Below are 16,348 nucleotides of genomic sequence, written 5' to 3'. Positions count from 1 at the left end.
AAGCAATGCTAATTATTTTTAGAAAGCCCTTGTTAGTAGAAAAAGCTGAAAGAACCACTTTACATCATATCAGTATTAAACTTTAATGTCATATTTTCTAATCTACAAGTAACCTGAATGAGAAAAAAAATTTTACAAAAAAATACAGTATTTTATAGAGTGCATCTTTCAACATCATGAAAAATTTTTATATAGACAGAATAAGACACTTGCAGAGATTTGCACAGTCTAATTTTTTCAGCAGTTCTTTTGTACTGCCTTCTACAGTCTACAAAACATAAGTCCTAACACTTTACACATCTGTGAGCGCATTCATGGCATCCTTGCAAAAGCAGTTTACATGGATTTCAGATGATCACAAGACTGTTCTGCTGCTCACAATCAGGAATCAACAGAAGTAACCAGGTCTCACTGAGTCAGACCTTCCCAACAATATTACAGCTACATCCCTTGTGAATGTTATTGTTCCAAAGAGAACAAATCTCACATATATGGAGCCCAGCCCATATACATCTGGCAGAGCAGGTTGTCATCACTTGCTTCTTGAATAAGGTAATGGACATGCCCTTCAATAGATAAAGGTAATCCCTTTATTCTGTTTCTAGTCTTAATGACACCTTGCAGCCGTTGTTCTATATCAAGGACATGGGTTTTGGCCTGGAAAAAAGGAAAAAAAAAATAATATTGCTACTATCCATGAACTTCCACTTCTTAAAATAAAAAAAAGTGTTCGTTAGAATGTGTTTGAAATTGTATTTTAATTTAATACAAAATCCAGATGTCTATACCACATATATTGAAAATAAAGGCTGCTCACTTTCAAAAACAATTCTTAAAATATATATATTATTGGTCAAGTTATAACTTTTGCCTTACATTTCTACAGATAAAAGTTACCAGAGAGACTAAAAGAGCTATACAAATATATTTGAGAATGGTAGAAAGCTTTATTTCATACAATTACTTTCAAATAAACACAACATATTCCTAGCCTTGTTCTTGGAATTCTGGATAAAACTTAAGTCTGGAAAATTTAGGCCAAAATGATGAGCAACTGAAATTGCACAAGTCTAATTAAAGAGGCTGTGCTGAGCATCTCAAAATGAGCTATTCCAAGGCCCACTAGAGCCGCTATTATACTCACATATTTGCTTTTAAAGCCCAAGCTTAACATTGGCACCTCTCCAGAAAAAGCAGTTAATTTACACAACTATGTGGGTGGTCTTGTAACTAAACGAAAGGTTATGTAGACACAGCTTGGTCAGTAACTGTTTGAAAACCAGGAGATTTTCTGTGCTGAAATAGCTCAGTTAAGTTCTCTGTTGTAACACAGCTTCAGTACTGTAGTTTGTCCTTATCTTAGTTGCTGTGTTTGTCAGTGCTCCCTAAGTATTATCAACTATTACACACTTATTTTCATTAAGTAGTCCTTAAAAAAAAAAAAAAATCAGAAATTTTGCAAAGAAGAAAGATAAATACTACAGGCTGTGCAAGCTATATTTTGGATGAATAATATAGTCTTCAGCAGCAGTTAATAAAGGAAGAGTATATATGAAATCCTAATTTTAATCAAGTAATCCTTGACATGTAACAAGGCATGTATTTATTCAATAATAAACTTCCACTCAAGAAAAGCACAAAAACACACATGGAAAGGACTCCAGATGTTACTATCACTGTACCTCTGGAGGACTGTGCAACTATCACTTCTGCTGATGTTGTCCTTGATTTAATAACACTAATAAGGGAATTGTAGGCATTTTGTTTGGTTCCTTAGTAGATAAATTACATTTTCTATCAGTAAAAAAAGTCTCTTTATGGATAAAAATTATGAACACAGAGATACTAAAGAACCTCCAACCAGAGAAATTTTTAAATCAAAGAAAAAAAAAGAAGACAGTTAAGGTTTCAGTTAGAAAATATATAACTCATATAGAACCAAAATGGACATTTGACTTTTGCATACCTCAGGTTATGCTTGTTTTAAACTAACCTTTTCATTGACAACTTCTCCAGTTTCGTTCACCTGGGCTCTTGTATTCCCTTTAACAGGTTTACTCCATTCCACAAGAGGATCATGAAGAAAAGTCTTCAAGACACTAAATAAATTAAAAATAAAAAACAAGAATAAGATATATAAATATATATTTAACTGCATGCCATAGTGAGACTGAGCTGCACGATGGGCACGTGCTGGAACTGGCAGCAGTTCCTGTTTCCCATGTTTAGACTACAGGCAGCTTTCAGGAGTTTGCAGCAGAAGCAGTTGCAGCACCTCATTAGGGGCTCTCTCTGATCACGCATGAGCCTCATGGTGACTTCACAAGCTCTTCGGAAGAGACCTTCTGTTCCCATTGGCCCCATTCCATTCACCATGTTGTGAGTGAGACGGAAAGGAACGATTTCTGGAACTTCAAAAGTTTCTCCCTGTACATGGATAAAAAAGAGTATGCTGATAAAAAAGGGCATACCTTAAGTGTTTTAAGCATTATTTAAGCAAAGAGTAACATTTGCACTGTGTTTTTTCCCCCCACCTTTGTCTCTGGCAGTTTCCTGGCTGACACAGTCCTGCTTAGCTGCTAAGTGGAAAAAGGATACCAATGTCCAAATAACCTTTTTCCATGTTTTAACACACTAATATGGGATATAAAATTTTGTTCTTAAGTGTATACCACTGCTCTATAGTCTCATGCAAAATGCTATTTCTTTTTCATATATGCAAGTTGCAAAAAACATTTTTTAATTAAGTGTCATATATGACAATTTAGACTTATTAAAAAGAAAGCAGGGGAAATAACGTAACAATATCTCTACCTCACTTATCTGAATTAAAAAGGCCACATGTCCCACAGCAAAAGCATCTTTCAACTGAAACACCAAAACTCCAAATCCCACTCTGGCTGCAATTTCTGCTGTTTTACCTTTCCACCTTTGGAATTTTTGTGCTGAATTTGTGTGAGAAAGAAAGAGAAGCTCTCCACAGCAGCAGAATTCTGAATGTAGCAATTACAGTTTTGTTTGGAAGGTGATAGTGGAGAGAGGAGAATCACAAAACATAAATAGTCTAGAATTTGGGCTATTTCAGTGTGTCCACATCAGGTCATTGATAGTGGCTAATCAAAAAGTTGGCTTTCATTAAATGCAGCCTACAGAATGATCAGACTCTACATGTCCCAGACTGTTTGTTGGGTATAATAAAGAGACAAAGTGAGAGACAGAACACAATGGGTATGTTAAAGTAAAATAACGTGGGAAAAAAACAAGACAGTAGAAGCTTATAAAATAAAGAACAAGTTCAGCAAGTGGCATTTCTCACCTTATTGAAAAGGCAGTTGAAATCCACATGCACACATTCCCCAGTCAAAGAATCAAACAGGATGTTTTCCCCGTGCCGGTCCCCCAGGCCAAGGATGTAACCCACCATGGACATGACCGCCACGGAGCGGCAGTAGGCGGACCTGCTGTTGTACCTGTGGGAACAAGGACTGGGAATGTCTAGGGCACTTCCTTGGCTTATCTGTCTCTATTCAGTAGTATCATTAATGCTTAGGGAAACACACAAAGGAGATGTTCTTGAGCCAGTCCAACCCCAGTCACTGACCATGAAGTAGGATCAGGAAACGTTCTAAGAAACCATTCATGGAAGAGAGGAGGATGACGAGGCAGAAGGACTTCTTTGAACATTTTCAGCTTTTCAGGCAGAGGTGCTGACTTTGGAAGCATGTGCTGCCGCAATTCTTTTCCAGTCATGTAGATCCCTGCAACAGACTTCCTCAGTTAGGTAAAAGAAATCCCCAAATATAAAGCCTTTTATGTACTATCACAATATGGTAATTCAGAGAAAATAAATATTTCCATAAAGCTGAAATAAATGAACAAGTGAAAAATAACCCACAGTCTGTGTTGGTTGGTTTACTGGAAAGTAAATTAAAAAAATCATTATGTTAACTGACAGTGAAGACCTGGCAAACAAGCCACCACGGGGTAGAGTGAGGGAGGGGAACACACAAACAGGAAAAGAACCTACCCTCACAAAGCCATTCATTATATTCATTCACATTTGGAGTTCCAAACTCCCAGAATATCTGCATACACGGAGATAATGTGCAAAGTTTTTCCCCAAAGTTTTATTACACTGACCGGAAATCTGCTTTTTAAACAAGAAATTAAAAAACATATCTGATCTTTTCTCAGGAAAGTCACTGTATTCTCAACCTTGTTTTAATTATATATTACCTAAATTATCTCACACAAACGTAGCAGAAATGAAAAATAACAGATCAAATCTAAAGAAAAAATCCACAGTCTGCTCTATGATGTATGCCTGTGCTGCACACACATCCCTGTGCTGCTGGCACTGCTGCTGAAACAATTTACATCATCTTATTACAAGAAAGTGTTAAGATGACTGTGTTATCAGTTCTTGTAAGGAACTTCATTGCAAGCATCAATTCTCTTCCATTTAAAGGTCTGCCACACATATGAATAATAATACATTGCAGACAGTTAAAAATACATGTGACTGCACCTTCCGAGAATTTAGCTTGATTCTTGCCATTTGTTTCATTTACTTATTAGGATAGAAGGTTTTAAAAATATCAAAAAGCTGTCATTATAATATATTTCTGTACCTTTCTCCTTATAAAGCTTTATCAGGATATTTCTTAGCCCAGCAGTATTGTTCACCCATTCGATTATGCCACATTCGTCATTTAATGGAATCACTGCGTAGGTTCGAATGTGGAGTTCTCGCCTACGGGACTCTGCGTCTTTTCTTAAGCACTGTTCACAAAAGATTAACAGATAACACAGGATCAAAATGGATCAATAGCATTTACCATTCTGTCTATTTCTATTTTCCAAACACACAATCTAGAATTTAAAATTCTAAGCTTCACGGTCTGCAGGTCAAACACAAGCAAAATGTGTATCTGTTCTCCGACGGAAATTAAAAAAAGAGAATTTTGCAATAACATAGTCAAACTGCCTAACTTGTATAGGGCTCAAAACCTTTAAAAGTGGTATTTGAAATAAGTCTTTTAGTGTTTCAGAGATGCTATCATTTGCTTTAACCTCACAGAAAACACGGTACCTTAGCCGGAATCACACTGCCAAGAACCAAAATATAACTAAAATAAGAAGTATGGCAACACTTTCAGTATGAAAAGATTAATTTACCTGTTTTTTATAAAATATATTACAAAACACTAAACAAGAAATATTAAGCATGAAAGCAGAAAGTTTGCAGGTATTTAAGTACTGTAAATAACTTTTCCTGCCTATTTTTGCTGGAATAGGCAAGTGTTTTGGCAAAATGTTATATTTTGTTATTGTTTTCACAAGTCTGTAAGAAGTTATACATTATCAATTGCTACTGTTTTCTGCTGAAATAAAATATTTTACACCGGTTTACTTTTCTTCCAGTGAGCTTTATCTCAAGGTAAGTTGGCTCTTTTATTAGATAGTTCAGTGTTCTGTCCTGGTCAATAAGTGTAATGCATCTGATTGTCTCACTCATCAAACCTTATTAATAAGGGAGTTGAATTCCATGAGCCGACAGTCTTTCCTCAGATCATCTTTTGGCTTACACATCATAATGTAAGATTTCCCATCTGAACCTTTCAAGGTGATCTTTTTTGGCTTTTGGAGTGAGGCAAGAATTTCCACCTAGAGAAAAATGAAGTTCTTAATTAACATCTGTATCAGATTATACAAAATTAGGAGTGTAATTGTAATAAAGCACTGCAACCAGTCCTGTCAGCACATCCACGGTGCTGCAGCATATTCAGCTCAGCCCACCCGACCCCAGGCCGTTGTGAAGAAGCCACTCAGTTTCCACAAAAGTAATTATGGAATTTCCTGCTCACTCCTCCATTTCTAGAGAACTAAGATATATTTGCAGCTACATTTGTTTGAGGTGAAGTTAAAACCCAGGTTCCAACTAGAGCCTTACCGTGTCATCAAAGCCTGCAATGTAGGCCCAGCATCCAGGGAAAGGGTCATGGTTAGAGTGGGTGCCAGGAGTTGAAGGAAGAGTTGGTATCATTACAGATTGTAAGGGAATGAGGATTTCACTAAATGTGTGCTCTTCTACTAATCTTTTCAGTGCTTTGAAATGAATATTCATGCTTAATGTTGAGCTGTTTCCATCAACCTTGAAAAAAGTTGTTAAAGTTAACAATAACCCTTAACAAACACTTAAAAGAACACTGCTATTACACATTAACTGATAAATAGAATAGAATAGCAAATGCTTATGGTAATAAGAAAAATAGCAAGTTACACTTCAAATAAATAATCAAAAAGTAAACATATGTGGCCATTATGGCAGATGTATTTTTCCCTTTGAACGTAAATACAGAATAATGAAAGAGTTTCTTTAGTTTTACCTTTATGATTAAGATAATTTGTTCGTAAAAGCACAGCCAGCCTATTTTTACAGTAAAACTTTGTGAAAGTTACTGGGAATGAATTATATGTGAAAGTACAAACCAATTTAAAGCCCATGCACTGTGAAATGTACTGTTACATACTGGAAGATTTTACAATGTGCTCGCTTTAGAGCTATTTTCTACTTTTTTTAAAAACATTTTTATTAAAAAAAACCCAACTTCTACAACTTAGTGTAGTTTCTACTAAACTGCAGTAACTGAATTGGCTAATGAAAGCCATCAGAACCTTTTGCTTTTTGCCTTTTTGAATAATCTTATTACATGCATTAATTTGTTTATTTGTGTAAGTACCGGTTTGTTGCACAGTTCTAGCAGCTTGTCTGTGAGGCGAGTTGCATCTCCAATAAATTTCCCTAAAGATTCCTCCATGTGAATAGCTCTGTTTAGAATCTCCTTGCATCTGTTGACGCGCATAGGGTAAGAGGACTGAAGAAAAAAAGAAAGAAGTTAAAATTTAATAAACAACGGTCAGATTAATTGAAAAATCCTCCCCTCCTCCAGTAATTAATATTCTTTCCTCTACTTACTGCTTGTCATCTGGAGAAGGATGTGCTCCAATTGACAAACTAAAGTGGTATGGTTGGTGTGGGTGTGGGGAGGTGTTATTCTTTCTAAAACCATTCTTGTGAGTCCCACAACATAAAGGTCAATATTCAAGAATATGCCAGTGTATCCTGAACATCATTTCACCAGCCTAAAGAAACAGTATGCACCATGTTTTCCAGTTTGCTTGGGAATGACCTTACTGCCAGGTAATTATTTGGATTAAGTAGTACATCTATCCTACCTTAATCAAGGAACAGAGTCAATTATTTGATTATAAAACTCAAAGTAATATTACACAGTTATTAAATGCAATAAAATCTGTTGCCCATAACTACACAATTCATCAGCTATTTATCATTCAAATTTCCTTTCCTAATACATCATACAAGTTCAGATGCTTATTAGCATTCTAATTTGGAACATTTAAACTGTAATATCTGAATTCAGACTGCAATAAAATATTTTGCAGTGATGGCATCAATATCCTCTTCCATAACACTGGATCACAAAATCTGAAACTCTCAATTCCTTATCACCTTAAACAGGTTATATTTACATTTCCCTCTGATGAAAACAGTTTTGTAAACTGAATAAAGGTGCAGCTATGCATAGCAAGGTACCTTGGACACAGCAGTCATCATCCACATTGCTTGCTGGGGGTAGGCTAAAAACACTTTTGCAACAATCACCATCAGAACCGCAAAGACCTCATCGTGGGAATGGCAGATGCGGGAGATGAGCTGAGAGAAGGCTGTCAGGAACTGGTAAGGTGCCAGGTGGTTTGTGTGCTCTGTAATCACCTTATTTATCTTGGCGAGATCGTGCTTCATTTGAACACGTTCTGAACGACTGGCTGCAAAATAAAAGGACAACACTATGTTCCTGGTTTTCCCCACTGGAAATGTAAAGTCATTTAAATCAAGGCTGTAAAGTTCTTTTTAACACAGCATACAGTGACTGAATACATATGGTATTTAACTATCCAGAATAACAGGAAATTACCAAGCACAGAACATGGGACAGGCAATATCAGGAAAGCTCTTATTACACTCTTAAAATTACTTCTCTAAAATGATGCAACTGCATAGAATGAACAAAACCCACTCCATGTATTTGCCTGATAAAAGGATTCCAATGTTCTTTAGTGGACAGGAAATGAAGGAAGTCTTTACACAGGGTGAAATTAGAACATCTGCTCCTATTTCCACCCCTGCCCCTGAGGATCCAGCAGAGTTCCACATCACTGCCACAGGGAACACGATTTCATGTGCCTGCAGCCAAGCACAGCTGACACAAGTGTGCAGAATGAGGTCAAGATCAAGGAGCCACAACTGTCTACTTCACTCCAGACCTGCAGGCAATGTTTGCCATTTTTATTTGTACAAAAATCTCCCAGCCAAGATGCATCTCTGGTGTTAGTTCCACATGCTTTCCTGCTGTCTGCCAACACGAGTTTTTTCCCCCCTCATTTTGGTAAAACGAGGGGGAAAATTTAAGGAAAAAAGCCCCAAAGCCTAACACTTCACTGTAGCAAGTCTATACAATTACACTACTCATGACTCATGAGGCAACTTAGAAGAGGTGACCAGTGACATGTAAGGATTTTCCCTAAATCTGTTTAATGACTTCAGTTTCCAAGGAACAGTGCTATCTCATTATATATATTTTTTTAAAGTACTGGAGGATTTAATTAAAATAATTAATACTCTCCTGCATATTAACATCCTGTAATTTAAAAGAATAATAGTACTTTTTTGCTTCCATATGATCTCAGGCAATAAGTCTAAACAAAGAACTGTAGATACACTTCACTGCTCCTTCAATCATGTACTTAAAAGAAATAATATATATAGAAATTACGTATTGGGAAAAAATGTTCTACCTTTATCACATTCATATGCTTTTGCTCCAAAGTCCAGCCATAAAGACAGCATTCTTGGCATCGACTGGTAGATGAATTGATTTCCATACTGCAGAGACCTGTGATTACATGTTTAAATCAAAGTATGTTAATGATACATATTGGAAGCAATACAAATTTTACATTCTCAATCGTTTCACATTCCATTCTGAACTTAAGAAATTTATGTCAGCATTTTAATGCATCTGCAACAACCAAAAATTACAAATATACAAAGGTTTTGGTTTTATTAATCAAAACTTCAGGTGAAATAAATAACGGTCTGACAAAAGACAGACTTAGCAAAAAGTAAACTTAATTAGGTGTGAAAACAAAAAGAAAGCATGCAGCAGTTTGTTTTATAATACTGCATAAAAATTTGAGTCGGTCTGAATTGGTGAAAGACAATATATTCCTATAAAAATATTTTTTCCCAGTATAATAGTCATCCTTCTATAGAAACTAAGAAAAGTTCCCCTCTAACCTCCCAAAATGATGAACAATGTATCTAATCAGATCTCCTTGCTTTTCCATCTTGTTGTCAGTTACCATTGGCATTAATTTATCATAATATTTTGCAAGATAAAAATGTCCATCTTCCCATTCTGGCAAGAAAATTGTAACATCCTGCAACAAAATAAAATAAGATAATTACTTTTGAGAGGATGCTAAACTGAAAATAAAAAAATTATTCTCAAGAAACAAGAATCTTGTATTAGTTATGTTGTGCACAGTACATGCAAAACAAGTATTCATTGTTAACTCTGTAACTCCAAAAATTGTAATTTTGCCCCCAGATAATTGCTCCTACAAACTAGAAGTCTGTTTTTAAAAAACCTTTTGGATTTGGAGACAGCAAGATAATTCAGGACAAGATGATACAGAATTCCTCAACTAGGAAATATTATGCTTTCATTAAGAAGATAATAATCAAGTTCTTGATCCTGATAAACTCAATACTTAGTTTCTTTTAGCTTTTTGAAAAATGAAACAGCAGGATTTTAACAGTTGGACTTGATGATATTTCTGACCTAAATGAATCTACCACTCTACATTTTTCACGTTTCCGTTTTCCTTCTAAATCATCATGTTTAAAGAAAAACAAAAAACTGTGTGACATATATTAGAAAATAAATAATCTGGTGAGTGGCACATCCATCCTTTAATAACACTGGCTTGTTTACAGTGCCAATGCTTAGACAGCAGAGAGTTCTGAACATTAGTATTTTCATAGAATCCAATGAAATTTCATTTGTTTCCATTATTTCAACCATCATTTGATTTGATACATTAGTTAGATTTTTCTCTAAATGACTGTTACAGAAGGATGTTACTCAGTAAGACAGCAGCACCTATTAACAGTATCAAATGCCAAAGCTTGGATAGGAGACATAGTGCTTTTAAGGAAGCATAAAGATCTGCATTTCCTACTGGTTTAGTAGGCAATATTAATCAATACCAAGATGTATTTCACAGGCATCACAAGAGGAAGCATGCAGTGCTGTGTTGTTCAAGAAAAACATACCAGGTGTCCCTTTTCCTAGTTCTTCAGAGACTGAAAGCATATTTAAAGCACAGTTATAAGTCACTACCAGAGAGAGAAATAACACTGAAGAGTAGTGCTATATGTCATTAAGTCAACTCTGTATTTAGAAGTAGTCCACATTTTAGTGAGGAATTTTAATTTGTGTAAGCATGAGAAAAAAGCCATGCTCCTGTAATTTGTTTTTTCTTTTAAAAGAATTATATTAGGTATTTGTAGCTCTCACTGATGGGAACTGTAGCCTTCCCATCAGCCTGTATTGATGTGCCACATTAAAGCTAATTAAGATAGTTAAATCTTTACAAGAAGAACTATTTCCCTCCTACACATTGATACTCCATTTAATCCCACTGTTGCTATACTTGGCTGACATCATCAGGAGCATAATGATAGCTTACTTAAGGGATTCAAAACCACTGTCTTGTTAACACTTATCCAAATTACCTTATACTTTTTCATGACTGCATTGCTCTCAAAGTTGGCAGTCTCTTCCATAAACCTGCCCACCAGCAGCATTGCCCGGCCATGGATGAGCTGGTTTTTGCTATCACAGGGTGCTTTATTTTCAGGGAAACATAGCTCAACCCCCTTCTGGAGAACAATGAGTGCTTCATGAACCTCACCCTAAGGGAAAGATGAGAACATTGTATACACTTTAAAACGAGAGAGATGCAAAACTTCCATCTTACGGTGGTTATTAAGGCAGAGCTGTGTCCCCAAGTGTGTTCTAGGCCATTCTGGCTGTGGTAACTGACTATTACTGACTTCAAATGCTTCTTTTATTCCCTTGTTACCTCAGCACTGTTGTGCCTTTAGGTGTACCACAATGATTGCTCTGATGTTTGCTGCTTACCTCTGTCAGTTAAAAGGAAACAAATTAAGGAGAGGTCTACTATTAAGATAATTTAAATTTGCCTGGGCTGCTTTGACAGAGGCGGGTAATCCACCAGTTTTATACATGGCTGCCAGAAGAATCAATAGATACAGAAAAGGGCTGAGTAGCAGCTGGAGGTAAAAACTTCCTGTGGCTCAGCTGCAACCAGAATGTGCTGATAGTCCCAAATGACATACCTTGTTTTACCTACGCTGATTGTGTGCCTGTTTTTCTTGAAGAAAACTAAAAATATTATTTCCTTGCATGTAAGAAATTAAATTCCATGTTGATTTTCCTTACCTTGGACCAGAGCCACTTTGCTCTTTCTATATAAAGTTCAGAGAGTGTAGATTCCCCAGCGTTCAGAAGAGCATTATAGGCAGTCTGGTGATGACCAGCTTTTCTTGCAACTCTTGCACTCTGGAGCCAGCACTGACCAACAAGCTCACTGTAATCCTGGCTGCAGAGACATTTTTGCAGGAAATGGAACATTTCAGTCATGAATGCTATTTTAAAATCTGAAGTAAATATCACAATGTGTTGAAATAGAAAGTGAATTTCTCAATAAGCTCTATACGACATAATGATAACTTAAAAATCTTTAAATACATTTGTTTCACCTTTTTTCCCATTTAGGCTTAGAAACAAAGACACTTTCTCCTTGTCTCCCTTATTGTTTCTATAAACACCACTTTTCCTCCTAATTTTGAAGGTATATAATGTTGGAGAGGACTACTTTTGTTTACAACAAATTTCCAGAGTTTTATCTTCTCTCTTCTAACATGTATGAAAACCCAGAGTATTACTGAGAATACAACATAGACAAGAAACAGTCACGTTCTCACCTTTTACTGAGACTAAGCAAAGCCCTTCTCAGAGCTAAAATGGGTTCCTTTGCTCTGTAAGAGTTTTGGGTCATTTCAATACGAGCACACCAATTCAGGGTATCTCTGCTGTGGTCACCATCTGGTTGCTGAAACATTGGCCCAATACTGTGTTCCAACTCACACAGCATATGCAACCTGTGCCAGCAAAATAAAGGCAAAAATCATTGAGAAATGATTGCTGTTTGAGATATATGCAAATTTTACAAAGCTTTTGCCATTTTCTTTCTAAAAGCTGTCCCTAAAGCAAGAATTCAGCAAAACCAAGCACACAGAATCAAGGATTTGTAAATTGGTTATATTCCTTTGCCAAGCTTCTGAACACAGAGACAATGAGGATCACTTGGAAAGGAAGTCAATCTTTAGAAAGAGTATTTCTATCCATTACTTTTAGCAGCAGTTCTTCAAAGAGTCTGGTATTTTCAACAAGTCCCATTTTAAAATCAATACATAAATTAACTAAAATAAAGTTATTCCATTTATTTTAGAATACCTACTGTTATTAGCTGCCACTGTAAAGTTGCAAACCTGTGCTTGGAAATGCCTCAGAAGTATTAAGCATTTTCATTATAAAAAGGCTACTCACTTTTTAGGCTACTACAGCCAACTTGAAAGTTTATTAATAAAGGAAAAAATAAAACTACTGAAAGGGACGGGGTTTCAATTCTTACTGCTCTTTTCTTAATAAAACAAGAGAGCACTTTTTGGCCTCCATACAGGTTAAAAGCAATGCTCTTAAGTTAATGGAGTTACTGGCCTATATGTACCAATTCAAGCATGGAATTAGATTGCTGGGTTTTATTACTTGCTGGTTTTTATTACATAAAAATGTTTACATAAACTTGCTTGCTGATTTTGAAAGACTAGACTCAATAGTTAAATTTTTCATGAATATTTTTCATGGGGGATAAGTATCAATTCCCAATTAATCGAAGGTTTTCAGCTGGGTGAGTATAAAAAAAGGTGACAAAAAATGCTCATCAGTACCACTTACTGTGGAAATGCAAAACTCTTGCTACTACATAGTTGATTATGTGATTTCTGGATTTGAAAATAGTGACATGAAAATGAGAAACCTGATAATGTGTTCGTATCCTCGCTGGTAGGATCCTCTTTCAAAGCTTGCTGCTGAAAGGGGCACAATCTGTTCTGCTCGAACAACCTTGAGTGTCTCGTAAAAAGCTGCTTCATTTTTCTTCTTGGCTGATAACAATAAATTTCCCAGTCTGACACTCCAAGTAGTGGACTTCACGTCTTTGGGGAGAAAAAAAACAAACCCTCTATTTTTTTAAGCAGCTCAATCTGAACATGCTAATTTTTCTTAACGTACTACTGGAAAAATAAGCTTTTCTCAGAACTAATTAATTGAATTTTAGTAACACTCCACAATGCCAATCCACAATCCACCCACTCAAAAAAATCCAAAATATATTGGGCCTTACACACACTCGAAACTTCTCTAAGACTATACAGTTTACAATCAAATACAGTCAGAAAAACCAGAAGACTGTTAGGACCAACCCTCCAACCAGTAAAATCCAAACCCAAAAAATTACAATAGCTGCCCCTATTAATCAAGATGATTAAACTGAAAATACACTTGTTCAGAAATGCAATGAAGGATTAATATTTTTATATCATGATAACTTACCTGAAGCTAAATAATTTTCCAGTAAATCCCATCGGGACAGTTTCCAGGCTGCTTCCACCCTGTAAGTGTTCAATTCAGAAATCCATTCAGGCCTATTAAAAGAAAAAAAAGGCAATAAAACTTCGTGCTGTTGCCCCTGTTAATCCTACATTATACTAGCAAATATTCTTTATATAAAACTTCTCTTACTTGAAAAGCAGCAAGATAAGCTTGCTTCTAATGAAAGTCAATAAAACCAAAGGACGTGCACTGATAACAAATAAGAGCTGTGCAACACAACCCCACAAATGCAATCTCCCAACAGTGTATTTAACTTCCATGGTCCTCCTTAAAAATTACCAACTTTCAATCCATTTATCCTATTAGACTACAGAATACCTATGGAATCAGTAACATAGGAGACAATGAAAGAGTCTCCCTAACAAATTAAAGCACATCCCAGCACTGCACCCAGTGCAGACAAGAACTACAAAAATTTCTGGACATCTTGAAAGCAATAATTTATAGATAAAGCACTCAAGGTTTTGTAGCTTCACATTGCTAATTGGATATTCCTGATAAGCCTCAAATGCTTGATAATAAGCAGAAATGGCTTTATATTACTCAAAGAAATCTTGCATTTAGATGCTTACAGTACCTGTTTGCCAGCACTCCATTCACCTGAGTAATGACCGTGGACAACTGACCAAGGCCTAACATGGACTTCACTACACCATGATAGTGAATAATCTAGAAATAGGGGAAAAAGAACCACAAAACAACAAATAAAAACCCCACACATATACATGAATGAAATCCACGGCAGTCTGAAGGAGGAAAGATGTCCTTTTGGGTGTTTTTAGAATAGGAAAAGGCATAACTAATTGCACCATAAGCTAAATGAACATTCAAAAAAAATCCAGTAAGAGATTTTTTTCAGTTCATAAGACACTTCCAGTAGCAATAATTATTCAGGAACTGCCACAAAAAACTCTTTTATTCCTATTTTACTTAAATATTCTGAAGAGGTTTTTTTGACTTAGTCTTCTGTGAGCTAAGATTAAAAAATAATAATCATATATATTAAAAAAGAAAAAAAAATGTTTTCTATTTACCTGGTCAGGTTCCAGTTGGATAGCCCTGTCATAGCAGGCTGTTGCATCTCTTAACAAGCCAATACTTTCATGTTCAAGGATTTGTTCCTTGAGTGATGGCTCTCCTTTCCGAATGGCACTCACCCCAGCCACTCCATCTGGCTCATGCATAGCAGCATACAATTTCTTTATGCAAACAGAAATGGAAATGGACATTAAAAACAACTCTAAGACAACAAGAATTTATTTTATATATAACATGTTCAGAATCCCACATCTTCTGGAAAGTGGAGCACACACTGCTCTGCAAGACTTGTTGGCATCAGGCTTTCATGGAACATGTCAGTTTTGCTGGGCTGCTTCCAAAGTTGAGCCCCACTTTTGCTCACCATACCATAATACTCATGATCTCATACTATAGAGAGAATAATACATTAAGTTACCTGAAATGATCTGTATAGAGGGCAAAATAAACATCCTATTATGACATGATAAAGTTGTGTAATATGAAGATGGAGATTACTTCAGGTGGAAATGCAACATATTGAGTTTTTTCAAATTTGAAATGTCACTGAGGAACATAAACCAGAGGAAACCACAAACAGGATCATGTCATAGGTTCAAATACTACTTGAAAATGATTTAAATAATTTTCAACACCCTTAGCAGTAGCTCTTTTTCTACTTTAGAATAAGCCACTTGGATTTTCTTCAAATGTGCTTTGGCTTTTTTGGTTGGTTATTACAGTTGGCTGTGTTTTCTCTGACAAAAGGCACAGAGCTAACTAAAACCAATAAGTGTTATACTTTTGAAAAAACTACATTGAATTATTTTCAGGATTTTACAATCTTATTATACACTAGAAAGCTACTTATTCCTTTTCATGTAAAAAGCATGCCAAGCCAGAGGAAGTACTAAATATTGCTCAAAGACTAAACACTTACATCCAACAGCAAGTGCCCAACTACCTGTTTTCTTCTTCCCATCTCAGAGAAGAATTTGACAAAGCTTTATTCATCATGTACATTTTCATTTTAAAATAAAAAACAAAACCAAAAAGAACTTCAGAACCTGAAGAAATCCAAGATGTTCCTGGATATTTTGTTTCTTCTCTGTGATGAATGATTCAAAGTGCATCACAGCCCTTGTGTAAGCCTTGGAGCGAAAGGAAGCCACAGCCAATGTATCCTGAGGGATGAGGTCCAGAAAACGGGTCACATTTTGATATTCTCCATAGTCCTCACTTGATGCTATTGAAAACAAGACATAATTAATAAGTCTGTCAACTGAGGTTTCATTTATAAGAATTACTTTATGCATCAAAATTCAATTAAGTCATTTAACAATCTAATGAGATAATTTTATTAATTTAAGAACACATTTTCTCTTCTGTCAACAATACTTTTTTTCAAACAATCCTGGTGA

The 16,348-nt window shown here is 35.8% G+C and overlaps 1 protein-coding gene across 1 annotated transcript in view; it reads right to left on the bottom strand.

The window, feature by feature from the left end:
* Window positions 1-64: 64 nt before the first annotated feature.
* Window positions 65-16,348, bottom strand: part of ATR (ATR serine/threonine kinase) — a 39,527-nt gene continuing 23,243 nt past the window's right edge. The window contains exons 28-47 of the mRNA XM_032698530.1: window positions 15,995-16,173; window positions 14,945-15,109; window positions 14,488-14,579; window positions 13,851-13,942; window positions 13,276-13,453; window positions 12,161-12,337; window positions 11,616-11,775; window positions 10,886-11,065; window positions 9,383-9,525; window positions 8,881-8,978; window positions 7,619-7,851; window positions 6,744-6,878; window positions 5,954-6,154; window positions 5,524-5,667; window positions 4,632-4,782; window positions 3,602-3,758; window positions 3,317-3,470; window positions 2,276-2,427; window positions 1,994-2,099; window positions 65-657 (exon numbers count right to left, since the gene is read on the bottom strand). Coding sequence (XP_032554421.1) covers window positions 484-657; window positions 1,994-2,099; window positions 2,276-2,427; window positions 3,317-3,470; window positions 3,602-3,758; window positions 4,632-4,782; window positions 5,524-5,667; window positions 5,954-6,154; window positions 6,744-6,878; window positions 7,619-7,851; window positions 8,881-8,978; window positions 9,383-9,525; window positions 10,886-11,065; window positions 11,616-11,775; window positions 12,161-12,337; window positions 13,276-13,453; window positions 13,851-13,942; window positions 14,488-14,579; window positions 14,945-15,109; window positions 15,995-16,173 — 3,071 coding nt within the window. The 3' untranslated portion in view covers window positions 65-483. The remainder of the gene's footprint in view (window positions 658-1,993; window positions 2,100-2,275; window positions 2,428-3,316; window positions 3,471-3,601; window positions 3,759-4,631; window positions 4,783-5,523; window positions 5,668-5,953; window positions 6,155-6,743; window positions 6,879-7,618; window positions 7,852-8,880; window positions 8,979-9,382; window positions 9,526-10,885; window positions 11,066-11,615; window positions 11,776-12,160; window positions 12,338-13,275; window positions 13,454-13,850; window positions 13,943-14,487; window positions 14,580-14,944; window positions 15,110-15,994; window positions 16,174-16,348) is intronic.

This window comes from Chiroxiphia lanceolata, chromosome 10 (assembly GCF_009829145.1).
Source record: "Chiroxiphia lanceolata isolate bChiLan1 chromosome 10, bChiLan1.pri, whole genome shotgun sequence".
Taxonomy (NCBI): domain Eukaryota; kingdom Metazoa; phylum Chordata; class Aves; order Passeriformes; family Pipridae; genus Chiroxiphia; species Chiroxiphia lanceolata.
The sequence above is the reverse complement of the archived record's forward strand: the minus strand, read 5'-3'. Positions and strand labels throughout refer to the sequence as shown.